At 37.3% G+C, this 14,609-nt stretch overlaps 1 protein-coding gene across 3 annotated transcripts in view; it reads right to left on the reverse strand.

Annotated features, from left to right (window-relative positions):
• FLT1 (fms related receptor tyrosine kinase 1) overlaps positions 1–14,609 on the reverse strand; it is a 116,309-nt gene that overhangs the window by 56,439 nt on the left and 45,261 nt on the right. For all 3 annotated transcript variants that reach the window (XM_026708826.2, XM_087937207.1, XM_087937208.1), the window contains exon 11: positions 3,786–3,900. In XM_026708826.2, coding sequence (XP_026564611.1) covers positions 3,786–3,900 — 115 coding nt within the window. The remainder of the gene's footprint in view (positions 1–3,785; positions 3,901–14,609) is intronic.

Here is a 14,609-nt window from a genome sequence, read left to right on the forward strand (position 1 = left end):
AGAACCGGTAGCTCTGAAGAGCAGCAGACATAGAACCGGTTCTGTGTCTGCTGCTGTTTTGGTCCACCCACCTGCCTGGGTTCTTACCTGACCTTTATTTCCTGCTTTTTCAACCTCAGCTGCTTTGCGTGGCACAGCTGCGGTTGAAAAGCAGGAAAAGGGGGCTTTTTCAAATGCTGCGCACCTGTGTGCAGCGCTGCTCAGCTGTCCAGGGAGCAAGCTGACAACGTTTTACACACACATGCAGCGTGTGTCAGCAAAACGTAAATCATCGAACTGGTAGTTACACCAGTCGGATCCCACCCCTGAATCATTTCTTTACCAGGACATTCCAATCCAAACCAGAATTGGAGCAGCAAGTTCCCATATCTACAGTTTGAGTTAAATCCAATATCTAACCCCTAATAATCTAAAATTTAAAACCAGAACATGCAGTATTATTAATTATGTGCATGAGAATGGTTACTTATCCAAAGAGATAGCCAAAATAGTCCTGTCTGAGGCTTGGGGAAACAACCAAATCTTCAATGACTTTCTGAAGATCAGACGTGCCAGCCATTTACAGTATCTCTTTTCACTGACAGTCAGCAATCACCTGTTTTGTATGGCTTCTTTTTTGGTCTATAGTAAAGTTTCTAGACAGGTTGACATATTTTCTGTTAATCTTTTCCTAGCCCACAAATTAAGCTATCAAGTGGCAGGAGATAATGTAATTTACTGACAGGTCCTTTTTAGGAAATAGGAATGTATGGAGGTAAGCAGTCCTACAAATACTCTAGGTCAAGACAGGCAAGATTTTGTATCACGGGGAATATCTTGAGCTGAGTGAAGAAAGCAGTTAGTAACTAAAGGAGCTGTTCAACATGTGGTGATTTAGCACTTCCTAAGAACACTATTCACTATCTCAGTACTGCTGCATTTTCAGTTCTTTGTAATTTCCAAGCCATTTTCAAGATCTGCCCCACAAATAGCACATTTAAGTAATCAAGCACTAAGGATTATAGAATAACGGAGTTGGAAGGGACCTTGGAGGTCTTCTAGTCCAACCCTGTGCTCAGGCAAGAAACCCTATACCATTTCAGACAAGTGGTTATCCAATCTCTTCTTTAAAACATCTTTATAACTTCTGGAGGCAAGTTGTTCCACTGATTAATTGTTCTAAATGTCAGGAAATTTCTCCTTATTTCTAGGTTGCCTCTCTCCATGATCATGCTTTGCCCAATGTCAGACTTCTGTTCAGAGGAGAAGGCAACACATTTTCCATTTTCTTGTGATCAGTGTACAATATCAATGCCCCATCAAAAAGGATTCCCATGCTTTGTATAAGTGATTTTTAAAGAGAAGTGCAATCTCTCCAGATCAGACATATGTCTTAAGTCTTGAAATCCGATTCCTAATTATCTAGGAAACCACTATCACTAGGCGCATCACTTTTTCCTAATTAACTTGCCTGGTTGCATGCATAAACTCATTTAAAATGGACAGGGAAAAAGAACTGATATTGATTTATATTGTTCTCTGTGCAATTTCTACAAGGGCAAAATATCTGCCTGTCTCCCTTCCAGGTTTCCAGCTTCCATTCATCCAGCAAGTCACAAATACACACACATTTCTCATCTACTTGCTTGTTAATCAAGCACTGCACTTCTGTCTGAAATCATGAAATATATATTTTTTTCACATTTGCTTCATCCTGGCAAAGATTTTGTATTTTGTTTACATCATTTTCCAGATCTTCTCTTTTGTTAAATGTCTTGCAAACATTTTCATTAGCTACCAGAACCAGACATTGGATGAAGGCCACTAAAATAATATCATATTCCTTAATACTTTATTCAGTAAACAAAGGAATTATACATTGGCTTCAGATGTTGTGGCTTCAATTTTTTTGAAGATTACAGTGGTAAATGGATTTTTGATCATTTATTTTATTTAAGAGCTGTGGTGGTGCAGTAATTAGAATGCAGTACTGCAGGTTAACTCACTGCTCACTCCAGGAGTTCAATTCTGAATGGTTCAAGGTTGACTCAGACTTCCATCCATCTGAAGTTGGTAAAATGAGGACCCAGATTGTTGGGGACAATATGCTGACCCTGTAAACCTCTTAGAGAGGGCTGTAAAGCACTGTGAAGCAGTATATAAGTCTAAGGGCTATTCCTATTGCTATTATGACATAACATTTTGTCCTGCTTATTCTTAAGAGTATGTCAAAATGAGACTTTAAACATTTCCATTCTTCATTGTGAATAGTCACTTAATCCAAGCAAAAGTTTAGTTGTGATTGGAGTAAATTTATTGCCATACATGTAGTCCTCAATTTACAACTGTAATGGAGCCTGCCTGTTACAGTCAGAAGTCATGGTGGTTGTAGAGCAGGTTATCAGAAAACCTCATAAATTGTGGTCATTGCAAGATGCTGCAAACAGATATAAATGGGGTTGGTTGCAGAGTGCCGAGAACGGGACCATGTGGGGTGGGGTGTGTGGGAATCTGTCAGAGATTTGGAATCAGATTGTAAGTTCCTCAGGTTGAGCGGGGCAGGCTGTTGTAACTTCAAACTAAGCAAGCAGTCAGAAGTTATGGATTATTTGTTTACCTGATGCAAGGAAGTTGCATCAGTTATGTATTTTTACTACATTGCACACAGAGGTACTGAGGCAGAGGTGGTATTAACAGATTTAACAGATAATCAGAGTTGGAAGGGACCTTGTAGGTCATCTAGTCGAACCCCCGCCCAAGTGGGAGACCCTACACCATTTCTGACAGATGGCAGTCCAATCTCTTCTTGAAAGTCTCAGGTGACAGTGCTCCCACAACTTCTGAGGGTAAGCTGTTCCATTGGTTGATTGTTCTCATTGTCAGAAAGTTTCTCCTTATTTCTAGGTTAAATCTCTCCTGTTCAGTTTCCATCCATTATTCCTTGTCTGGCCTTTGGGTGCTTTAGAAAATAGCTTGACCCCTTCCTCTCTGTGGCAGCCTCTCAAATATTGGAAGACCCCTATCATGTCTTCCCTGGTCCTTCTCTTTACTAGACTAGGCAAGCCCAGTTCCTGCAACCGTTCGTTGTATGTTTTAGCCTCCAGTCCCCTAATCATCCTGGTTGCTCTTCTCTGTACTTTCTCTAGAGTCTCAACATCTTTTTTATAATGTGATGAACAAAGCTGTGTGCAGTACTCTAGGTGTGGTCTTACAAAGGCAGTATTCAACAGGTTCTGACCAGTTTTGGAGAACCAGTAGCGGAAATTTTGAGTACTTCAGAGAACTGGCAAATACCACCTCTGACTGGCCTCACCCTCATCTATTCTCTGCCCCCCGAGTCCCAGCTGATCAGCTGGGTCTTCTTTTGTTGCCCTGCACAGGAGAACGGCGATGGAAAGCAGGTTAGTGGGGTGGGGAGGTCATGGGGATTTTGCAGTACCCTTCCCCCAGGAGTGGGGAGGGAATGGAGATTTTACATTATCATTCCTCTGCCATGCCCACTAAGCCACGCCCACCAAGCCACACCCACAGAACTGGTAGTAAAAAAAAATTGAATCCCACCACTGTAACTGAGTGCCTGATTTTGAACAGCTGCGATCCATGTTCTGTATTGAGCTGGATGCTCTTGCAGCATGACAGTGTTATCAGTCAGATTTACTACATAGAGTAATTATATCGTAATTATAATAAGATTAAAAATTGGCAGTGGCTTTCACCATTATAGTCTCATAAACAACCATTCAACTTTAGCAGGAACTCATAAAAAGGATGTTCAAAGTTTAATTTCCCTCTCCAAAATGTCATACCTTTTTCTTCCCCTCTATTAAAGCTGTTCTTTGTGTAATGCTTTGGATTCTGTTTCCTGTAGTGCTTTCAGAGGTCAAAACTAGTGGATTTTCTGAACTGGAGCAAAAGTCATACCTGTGGCAGGATAAATAAGAATGAAGCAACAATTTTATAAAATAGAGCACCAAAAATAGTAAGGCATTCCTATCAACAAATTCTGTTTCAAATTTAAATCAAACTTTCAATACTAAGTTTCCTATTATAAGCCTGTACCCATTGCCTCACAATGGAAGCTTGAATATAGTTAGTTATTTCAAAGTAAACTCGTGGTTTTCCATTAATTATAGGTAGCAAATTAAATCAAAACATATTATAAAGACATGGAGGTAAAGGACAAAATGTCCTGCAGAAAACATACAGATATATTTAAAAATATAAAAAGTATAACTTGTAATCAAGTAATTCCGAAATCTTTAAGCTGATTTGAACACAACTGAATTTTAACACAAACATAATTTTTAACCACTTAGTACAAATACTATTCCTCAGACATCTTTAAATTTTTATTTTTTAAAAAAAATTAAACTTCAAAATCTAGGTTTCAATCTCCAAGTTTTAAGAAAGGTTTTGACTTTTCAAATGGAATCTTTCAATATGAAAGTTAAGAACTAATTTGTATGTATAAAAAGTAAATTTTGAAATATCTCTTCTATATTGTAGTCCAATACACCCACATTGCAAATTTTTTGTTAATATAGAAAATATATTTAATCACCCACATATAATTTGGCCTTTGGTACTGAAATATTTGGTACTTGATGGTACATAAGTGATCAATTTAAAGTCAATTAATAGAATGATAATGTATTTCATGCAGCTTACAAAATTTGGGAAAAATTTTCCAAATAAAAATATGTAAATTTAAATGAAGCATACTTTTTCTTTAAGGCATCTTTAAAGTATCACAAAAATCACAAATGTTATAATGTATCAATTGAAACTCTTGAACTCCTTTTATTATATAATTAACTAACTCTTAATCAAAACATTGAAGTGTAGCCTTTGATGGAAATAATTTTGCAAAACCTAATTTGACACTTATGGAAATAAATTTGGAGAAATGTTAATTACAACATACATGTTGTTTCATATTCCATTTGGAAGGTATTTTTGTTTCTATTCCATATTTGTACATTTAGTCCTTCATAGAGTGTCAGAATTTTATTTTATTTTATTTTATTTTATTTATTTTTGTCAATTGCTTACAAGATAATAGGTATAAGTAAAAACATAGTTATGGATACGTGGATACATATAAGAAAAATAAAAAAAATCTTTTTATTTTCCATGATTAGGTTGTTAATATTTATCAATATTAAAGCAAACAAGCAAAGTTCTTGTTAGTTTCCTTTGTAAATAATTATCTTTAGCAAAGTGGAATTTAAAATTAAATGTTTCTGTTATTTTCATTGACAGTGATCCAGGATCAGAAAGCATCAAAAAGTCCCATAATTTTCTCAAATGTTTATGTCAGTGTTTTTCATGCTGGTTGGGGAAATTCTGTGATTTGAAGTCCACACAAAGTTGCCAAGCTTGAAAAACACTGGTTTGTATCATTCAAAAAAAAAAACCAACAACTTCGCATTATAGGAAATATAAACATTATGGAAAACATGAAAAAGTTTTCTTTGCTCTCCTTCTCCTTGTTTCCACCAGTTTATTCCAGAAGGTCCTGAACCTTCCAGATTAAATTTAGAAAATATCAGAGGGAAATACAGCAAAGAAAAAATGTGTGCAATAATATGTACAACCTGATCGTGTTTTTTTTATACATCGTAATACCAGTTGACTGCATACAACTGTTAACAATATTGCACATAAGCTTTAGTGTTCCTAACTGTTTCCAAGATTAGTAAAAAGATTCATAAATGGGTGGACAGACAGATAACAGATTGATCAACAATCTTGCTTTTCATAATAAATTTAATATCTTCCTAAATCATTGTCAAAATTGGAAAGGGTTTTTAAAAATAATATTGTGTTATGTTATAGTATTTCAACTTTAAAGTTGAAATCTGATAGTACTATAGCTTTAGAAATAATGTAATAAATGCTTAAAAACCGGTATGGAGTCACAAAATACTGTATACTTAAAATGATAAATTTCAGATGATGCCATATCATATTCATAAAAGCATGGAAAATGAATTGTAATCTTGCATATAGTTTGTTATGGGTGAATACAGTGTTGTTTAGCATAAGATTTGATCTTCTCCTAATTTTGAATAGTCAGTGATATATAAATAAGCCAATATTCCATACAAAGCATACCTAGAAAGTTATGCTGAAATAAAAAACAAACAAACCTGATGTATTTATGAAAAGCACCTGGGAATTTCATATAAAGATACAATATGTGTTCACTGAACTAAACATGAAATGATCGCTTCAACCATTTCGGACTCCGCCTCAATAGCAAGAAAACAGTACTTAGAGACTGTCACCACCCCTGAAACGCTTCAAATCAGTGGAGAAAACATAAAGAAGGTGGACATTTTTCAGTATCTGGGATCCAGAGGTGGTTTCAGACAGGTATGAACCGTTAATGTAAATTTTGAGTAGTTCAGAGAACTGGTAAATACCACCTCTGGTTGGCCCCACCCCCATCTATTCACTGCCTCCCAAGTGTCAGCTGATCAATTCCCAGCTGATCGGCTGGGTCTTCTTTTGTTGCCCTGCACAGGAGAACAGAGCTGGAAAGCAGGTGGGGAGGGATTTTATAGTATCCTACCCCTGGAGTGGGGTGGAAATGGAGATTTCACAGTATCCTTCCCCTGCCATGCCCACTAAGCCATGCTGCACCCACCAAGCCTGCCAAGTCATGCTCACAGAACCGGGAGTCAAATTTTTTGAATATCATCACTGCTGGGATCCCAATGGTGACATCAATGACAAGGTGCAAGCAAGGTGAATGCAGCCTGAAAGCATTGGCGAGAACTCACTGGTGTGTTATGTAACAGACAAATGCCAACCCGTCTTAAATCTAAGACATATAAGACAACCATCCAGCCTGTTGCATTGTATGGCACTGAATGCTGGGCAGCAACAACAGGGACCAAAAGCTATTTCCATGCTATGGAAATGGAAATGCTCCATTGGATATTGGGCATGTCCCTTCTTGACCTCATCACAAATGACACCATTTGACAACATTTTGGTGTAGCACCAATTATAAAGAAGATGAGAGAAGGCAGCACCTTCCACCATTGTCAAGACTGCCTACCAACTAGAAATCAATGGCCAGTAACCTTGCAGGCACCCAAAACAGAGATGGCAAGACACCATCAACAAAGCTATGCAAGCCGCGGGTGTGAGCCCTGGAGACTCAATTGACCATGCAAAGTGGTGTTCAATGATCTGAAAAGTGGACTCTGCACTTGTGGGAATATGCTAGGAAGAAGAAGAAGATGTGTTCACTGAACATCTTTTATATAATGTATTATAAATTCTGCCCATAACAAGACAAGCAGGATGTTGCATAAAAAAATAGTGTGAGTGGTATTTAGCATCTTGACTTAGAGATGATTCAACACAAAGTCCAGGTACTGAGAATTGTCCACTTTTTAAAAATAATAATAATTGTATGCTTTCCTTATCTATAATGTGATGTGATCATGAATCGGGTTAAAGAAAGCTGGCCTGCTATCTCAAAGTATACAGCAAACAGTATTCTAAAAGTTACTTGACATTGCCAGGAGATTAGGCACATCTGGAACTGTTGTTATTGCTTTCGTTTATTTGAGCATCAACTCTGCAAACTATTTCTGAATCTCCCTCAGGTTTTTATAACATGGAAAATCAGCATTTTAGAATGTCCAAAGCCCTGCTAGGCAGATGTTGCTAACAAGATGACATACATAAAGCAAAACAATTCCATTCCCAAACAAAAAACGCTAATCAGTAACTCCATGCACTCCTTGAGCACTTACTATTAAAATACTTAAATCCCTCTATATCAATCTCTGTCTGTGATGCTCAGTTGGTTTGCCAATCAGACCAGTTCCTCATCTGTAGTACCCTATGTCAGGATTTTCCAACCCTGTCAACTTTAAGATGTGTGGACTTCAACTCCCAGAATCCCCCAGCCAGCATACTGACTTCTAAATTCTTAGAACTGAAGTCCACACATGTTAAAATTTTCAAGGCTGAGAAACATTACCATATGGAAAATTCATGGGATAGCCAAGATACTTATTATATAGCCTTAGAGAAATAATTCTACACCTGCAGTAGTCGATTGCTAGTCTATTTCTTTGCCATTGTTTGAATTGATTCTTTTTCAAGACGAGGCAAGGAAGAATATTTCAAACAGTCTGGTTGGGTGTTTATTTATTGTCCTGTCTAGGGCAATAATTCTATGTTTGTCTTTGTCTATTTTTTTAAAAAAATATTATTTATGGTGTCAGTTTCCCATCAGTTTAAGGCAGCTGATTTTTTTAAAAACATGTGCAACACCGAATCTTATATAACACATAAACTAACAGTAATAAGGCAACACTTCAACTACAGGTAGTCCTCGATTTACAACAATTCATTTAGTGACCATTCAAAGTTACAACAGACCTTTAAAAAAGGTATTTATGACCATTTTTCACACTTACATCTGTTGCAGCATAACTGTGGCCACATGATTGAAATTCAAATGCTTGGCAACTGACTCATATCTATGAGGGTTAGAGTGTCCTGGGGCAGTGGTGGGATTCAATTTTTTTTACTACCGGTTCTGTGGGCGTGGCTTGGTGGGTGTGGCTTGGTGGGTGTGGCCATGTGACTGGGTGGGTGTGGCCTCTTTTTTTTTTTGCTTTTTTGCCCCCCCCACCCATTTTGGGGAGCTTCCTAGCCTCAGAGGAGCCTCTGGGGGGGCATTTTTGCTCCCCTAAAGGTCCTCTAAGGCTCAGGAAGAAAAGGAACAAAGCATGGGAGGGGCAGGCAGCACCCTCCAAGCTCCATTTTGGGAGCTTCCTAGCCTCAGAGAAGCCCCTGGGGGTTGTTTTTGCTCCCCTAAGGCTCCTCTGAGGCTCAGGAAGGCAAAAAATGGAGGGGGGGGGGCTGAACTCCTCCCTCCATTTTTTGCCTTCCTGGGCCTCAGCAAGGAGAATCCTGGCACAGCTGATCTATGCACAGGTGATTGTCGGGAGGGGGAAAAAATACCTTAGGCGAATGTCAGGCGGGCGGGGTGAGTGAGCATCGGGCGGGTGGGCTACCGGGTCGGGGGTATGGCCAGCCAGAACTTACTACCGGTTCGGCAACTGACACCAAATTCTTGCCGATCCAGTGCAAACTGGCTGAATACCACCACTGTCCTGGGGTCATGTGATCAACTTTTGTGACTTTCTGACAAGCAAAGTCAACGGGGAAGCCAGATTCATTTAACAAGCATGTTACTAATTTAACAACTGCAGACATGGCATCTCATTTAGCAATAGAATTGTTGGGCTCAATCATGGTTGTAAGTCGAGGACTACCTGTACAACCTCAGCAAGCTACCAAAGCTTTTGAGTGCTAGAATGGAAGGACGCCATCAGTGAGTGTTTCTTGACAAACTGCCATGGCACAGAGATCTATTGGTGTAGCATTGTCCAATCCTCTTATTCTCCTCACCCTAAAGGACAAGATGTTTTCTACAAACTGGACCCTGTGAATTTAGATACTACATAAGGGTTGAATTTTGTTTTGCATACCTTCTTTATTCCTTCATAAATGGAGGAAAAGAACTGGAAGAATTTGATGTTAACAACCCAGACAAAGCAAAATAGGTTTCTGGAAAATTCTAGGAATTGAAGTCTACACTTCTTTACATTACTGATGTTTAGAAACAGTGGTCTAACTCCAGCTCTAAGGCAACCTATTAAAATCTAAGCATTAGCTGCAAATTCCTTTTACTATTCTTAATGACAGGTATGGTAGGTGAATTATTGTAGATCTTTTGTTGGAAATGCAATGTTGGCACTTCATTGCAAACCTAAAACTATGCCCAAAATCACCTTTCACATGTTCAGGTATGGCATGCCAGCGAATATACTGGATACCAAGGCAACTTAGAGTAACAAGATTTTATTTACTTTAGCAACTGGGCTAAAGTAATGAGAGCTAGCTTAGGAGGAAAGCAATAAAACCAGAAGCATAAATGATTTGGCTCAAGGCTTGTAGTCAAGATATGCTTCTCTTCCAGAAAGTTTGATTATGTTAGCCAGGGCATGGTCAGCAAAGGGCTGGATTCAAGTCTATAATCAGACTCCAGCGAATTAGGATCAAAAGGAGAAAATAAAGAATTGAGAAGAATTTGAAGCAGAGACAAAGAGATCCAATCTAAATAGCCTAGGGTTGTGGCAAACTAAATTAGGTTTTTTGATGCTGAATTTCTTGCAAGTTGATAAGTTTGATAAGTCGATCAGTTTGGTCTGGTGATTAAGGCACCAGGCTAGTAAGCAAGAGAGCATGAATTTGAGTCATGCCTTAGCCACGAAAGCCAGCTGGGTGAACTTAGTCCAGTCTTTTTCAGCTCCAATTCACCTCACAGGGTTGTTGTTGTGGGGGAAATGGAAGAAGGAGGAAAAACAGGAGGAGGAGGATATATTGGATATATTCACTGCCTTAAGTTATTTGTAAAGATAAAAAAAGGTGGGACATAAACAAATAAAAAATATGAATACAGAATGTTCTTGCTCACAGGCCTAGTTGCTTATGCATGTTATTTGTTTAAATTTCATCTTGTTATATTCTTTAAAAGTTGTGTGATGCTGATGAATGGTTGGGATTTATCCATAGGAGAATAGCAATAGGAATCTATTTTTCATAATGTAAAACACTGTCGTGTGAAAAAAAAGACTAACATCAACAGAGATGCTAAATCCAGTTTCACTATGAATCACCTAGAAATTTCAATAATGCATTCAGTGATTCATTCTTCATGTAATGTAAATGAGCTATTCTTTTTGTAATCAGAATAGCCTACCTCATGGAGATAGCTAGCATTTGGAAAGTATCCAAGGCAAGAATTATTTTAGATAGTAAATATTCAGAAGCCTTGATTTTTTTTTCCTCCCCTGAATTTTCAGTTTATCCATCAGTGATAAAAAGGGGGGCTTACTGTACACAAAACTCCTGTCATTAATGATCTTGAACAGCCCACATAGCCTCCGGGGCAAATAAGATTAAAACAATGATAGAAATAAAGGAAGAAAGACCCATAAAACCCATTTTATCTACCTGGAAAATGATCTTTCTGATTCGTCAAGGGGCAACATCATTCCACCCACAAGAAAGACATTTCAACTAAAGATGTTATATATAGCCTCAGAATGTATCTCTTCCCAAAGTCCTAAAATCCTTCCTAAAAACCAGCATGGTTTAAGTCTAATTAGATTTTGGAAGAATGCTGTTTTAGGCAGAATTGGAAAGCATTACTGACAGTGTTTCTGAAGAGAGGGAAGTCCTTTCTTCCTGATATTTTTTAGTAGGCAGATACAGCCAGGAGTGAGTGATCCTGAAGACTCTAATGTTTTCCCTAATGCAGTTTGGAAATAGAACTATAGGTTTATTAGACACCCCAACTCGAGAGCGTTTGGTTCAATCAACGGTGAAAATCTCATTTTTACCATAAATATTTCATAATTCATCTACCTCTTTACTTTACATGTCTATGCTATTTCCATGTTTAAGTATGTGCCAGATTTGCCTAAATACTTCTTACAACGGATATCTTCAAAAGGATTTGCAAAGTTGTATATTATTATTTTTAATAGTAACATTTCCATTTCCTTTTATTGGATACTATATGCACTGAAAAATGTATCCTGTGTATGTTTCAAAAACATTGCTTTAAATTCTTTTTAAAAGACACAATTAATATTTTACCTTGCTGTGAATTCTAATAGGGTTTTTTTCCTAGCAGGTTTTTAAAAAATCTTAAGATTCTAATCTTTTTAGGCAATAGTGGTATAAAAAACCTTATTACTCAGGATTATTTTATGGATCAGAGCAGTATTTATCTGAAATGTTACACCTGTAAAACCACACCACTTCCAGTTAGTATGTGTTTGGGAAGGTATCATTCAGTGTTGGAAACCAGAAGGCACTAATTTTAGTTTCAATTTTCACAGAAATGAGGAAAGAGGAAGAAGCAATCAACGCTGTAAATCTAGTAATCCTACATTTGAGAACACCAGCTCTGTAAAGAAATGTGTCCTTTCCCAAACAGTATCCAAGCCCCAGGAGGCACATTCTGTACGCTTTGGTCTTACAGATCATATATTGCTAAGTTTTAAAAGGCACATACGCCTAGGACATCAACCAGCAAGCACTTGAGAAGGAATCTAGGACAGAGGGGGAGATGAGGGGGGGGAAAGACATGACTCTTAAGGATACATCAAACTCTTAAGGAAGTAAATTGTGCCATGTTTGAAGATGCAAAGATAATCATTGTGCTGGGAACCGTCTTATATGCAGGAGGAAGCCAAACAACAAGAGGAAAGCAGCATATGCTCCTAATTTCGCACAGGAAGCTCCCAGCACCTCCTGCCTAAGTAAGATAAGAAAACTCCCATGGCCTATTCTGGACAAGGCCACTGTTATCACCCTTAGCTTCACACTATCCTCTCCCTACTCCATAGTTTGCTGTCTTAATGAGATCCTACCTCCAATTGCTTGCAGCTTGCCAAGTACAATAGAATGAAATATTTATAACTGTGGATAGGGAAGCTTTCCAGGCTGAAAGTGTACTGCATGTCAACTTGATCATGGATTTAAAGTATAAATTAGTTTATTGATTACAAGGACTACTGATATAAAATCGAGTAACAGGGCTGCATTATTAGAACTCAGTTCACTCATAAAGACACAACTATGCCTTTAGTTGTGATATTGTTGTGATGAACAGAACACGTTATATGTATTGTATTTTACAGGTGTAACATTTCAGATAAATACTGCTCTGATCCATAAAATAATCCTGAGTAATAAGGTTTTTTATATCACTATTGCCTAAAAAGATAAGAATCTTAAGACTTTTAAAAAACCTGCTAGGAAAAAAACCCTATTAGAATTTACAGCAAGGTAACATATTAATTGTGTCTTTTAAAAAGAATTTAAAGCAATGTTTTTGAAACATACACAGGACACATTTTTCAGTGCATATAGTATCCAATAAAAAGGAAATGGAAGTGTTACTATTAAAAATAATAATATACAACTTTGCAAATCCTTTTGAAGATATCCGTTGTAAGAAGTATTTAGGCAAATCTGGCTTGTTTATGAGCAATCCTGAAATTATGGATGATTTTCAAAAAAGAAAATTTTCAAAAAAGAAAAATTCCACTGTCATTTTGGGAAAAACTATAGTGCCTTAAATACAAAGATAAATATTAGTGACTTTCAGTGTATGAAAGGCATAAAAATGGTCATCTTTTTTGAAAAAGTAGAAGGTACAATAGCTGTTTTCAACCATACCTAGTCATTCTCATTCCAAATTGTAGCAGAATTTATTTTCCTCATTGGTCTCCATTTCAATCAATATGAATTATTTCTTACAGAGGTATCTTTCCTTGCCTCGTGATTCACAAAGCTCAGTATCTCAATTGCAATCCTCAACATTCCAAGATTGTATCACCTTTCTTCAAGTGTTACCATCATGAGGTCATTTGCTTTTCCTTCCCCTTCCCTTAAAAAGAATCTACCAAAGGTCTGGGAAAAAAAACAGCCATCCTATTTCCACCAATATCTTTGATTACATTCTCCACTCTCTGAAAAATTGTTCACTACTTTCCAGCCTTTTATGTCCAGAATCCATAGGAAAGTAGATCTACTGTGATCTCAGAAACATAACTACACAGGTTGAGAGATGTCTTCAGTGATTTGTTTTATTAATCATAATATTATATTAGCAGAATATTAAATACAAGTTTTATGATGGGAAATCTTGTTCACAAACATGCCAGCAAAATGCCAGAATTACTCAATGAAAGCCAGACAATATTGATTCCAAAACACAAACCAACATGGTTCATACAACAAGGACAACTAGAATCTAACCAGTGACAACTATATATTGTTATCTCTTTCTTTTCCATTTATTTCCTTCATAATTTGTGCTGCATTAAGACTAATTGGAAGCAGACAATAAGTCCATATACAATTAAACCCCCAAGTTCATGTGAACAATATAACATAAGAGACACCCACAAAAGGTCACAAGGCTGCCTTTTTTAATATTTATTACAGGGAGTTAACTAGGCATTTATTCATGCCTATTTGTCATCTGAACCAATTTTAACACAACCGAGAATGAAACAGAACAATCCTGGCCGTATTCCAAGGAAGGAATCTTCCTTATTAAACCCACAACTTTTGTAGGCTCATTGTGGCTGTTATATGCCTTTGTTTCCTGAATGAATCAGTGACCTAATGTTTCTGAATGCAATACGATGGCATGTTCTAGGGATTACTCAACTTCCTATCTTCAATGAATTGTGTTACACCAGGCAGATAAATATTGTCTTTTATAGTTTCCAAGCAGTTTTATAGTCTCTGCATGTGTGTATTCTATGAATAGGAATGCATGCATTTACTGCACACATCAGCATACTGTGCAGATGGCTAAAAGCAACAATAGGTCTAACAGAAAGGAAAGAAAAGGGATCTAAGGCAGTTGGTAAGCAAGGGCTTTATATCTATTTATGAAAATGTAAAGGTAAGTTTTTCAGTTATTTGCAGCTGTTTGGCTAGAAAGGGTCCACCTTCATATGATTACTGTTTCTGTGCTATAAAGACCATGGTACCTTGACCTA

The sequence above is a fragment of the Pseudonaja textilis genome, chromosome 7, assembly GCF_049901715.1.
Source record: "Pseudonaja textilis isolate UNSWEBS1 chromosome 7, rPseTex1.2, whole genome shotgun sequence".
Taxonomy (NCBI): domain Eukaryota; kingdom Metazoa; phylum Chordata; class Lepidosauria; order Squamata; family Elapidae; genus Pseudonaja; species Pseudonaja textilis.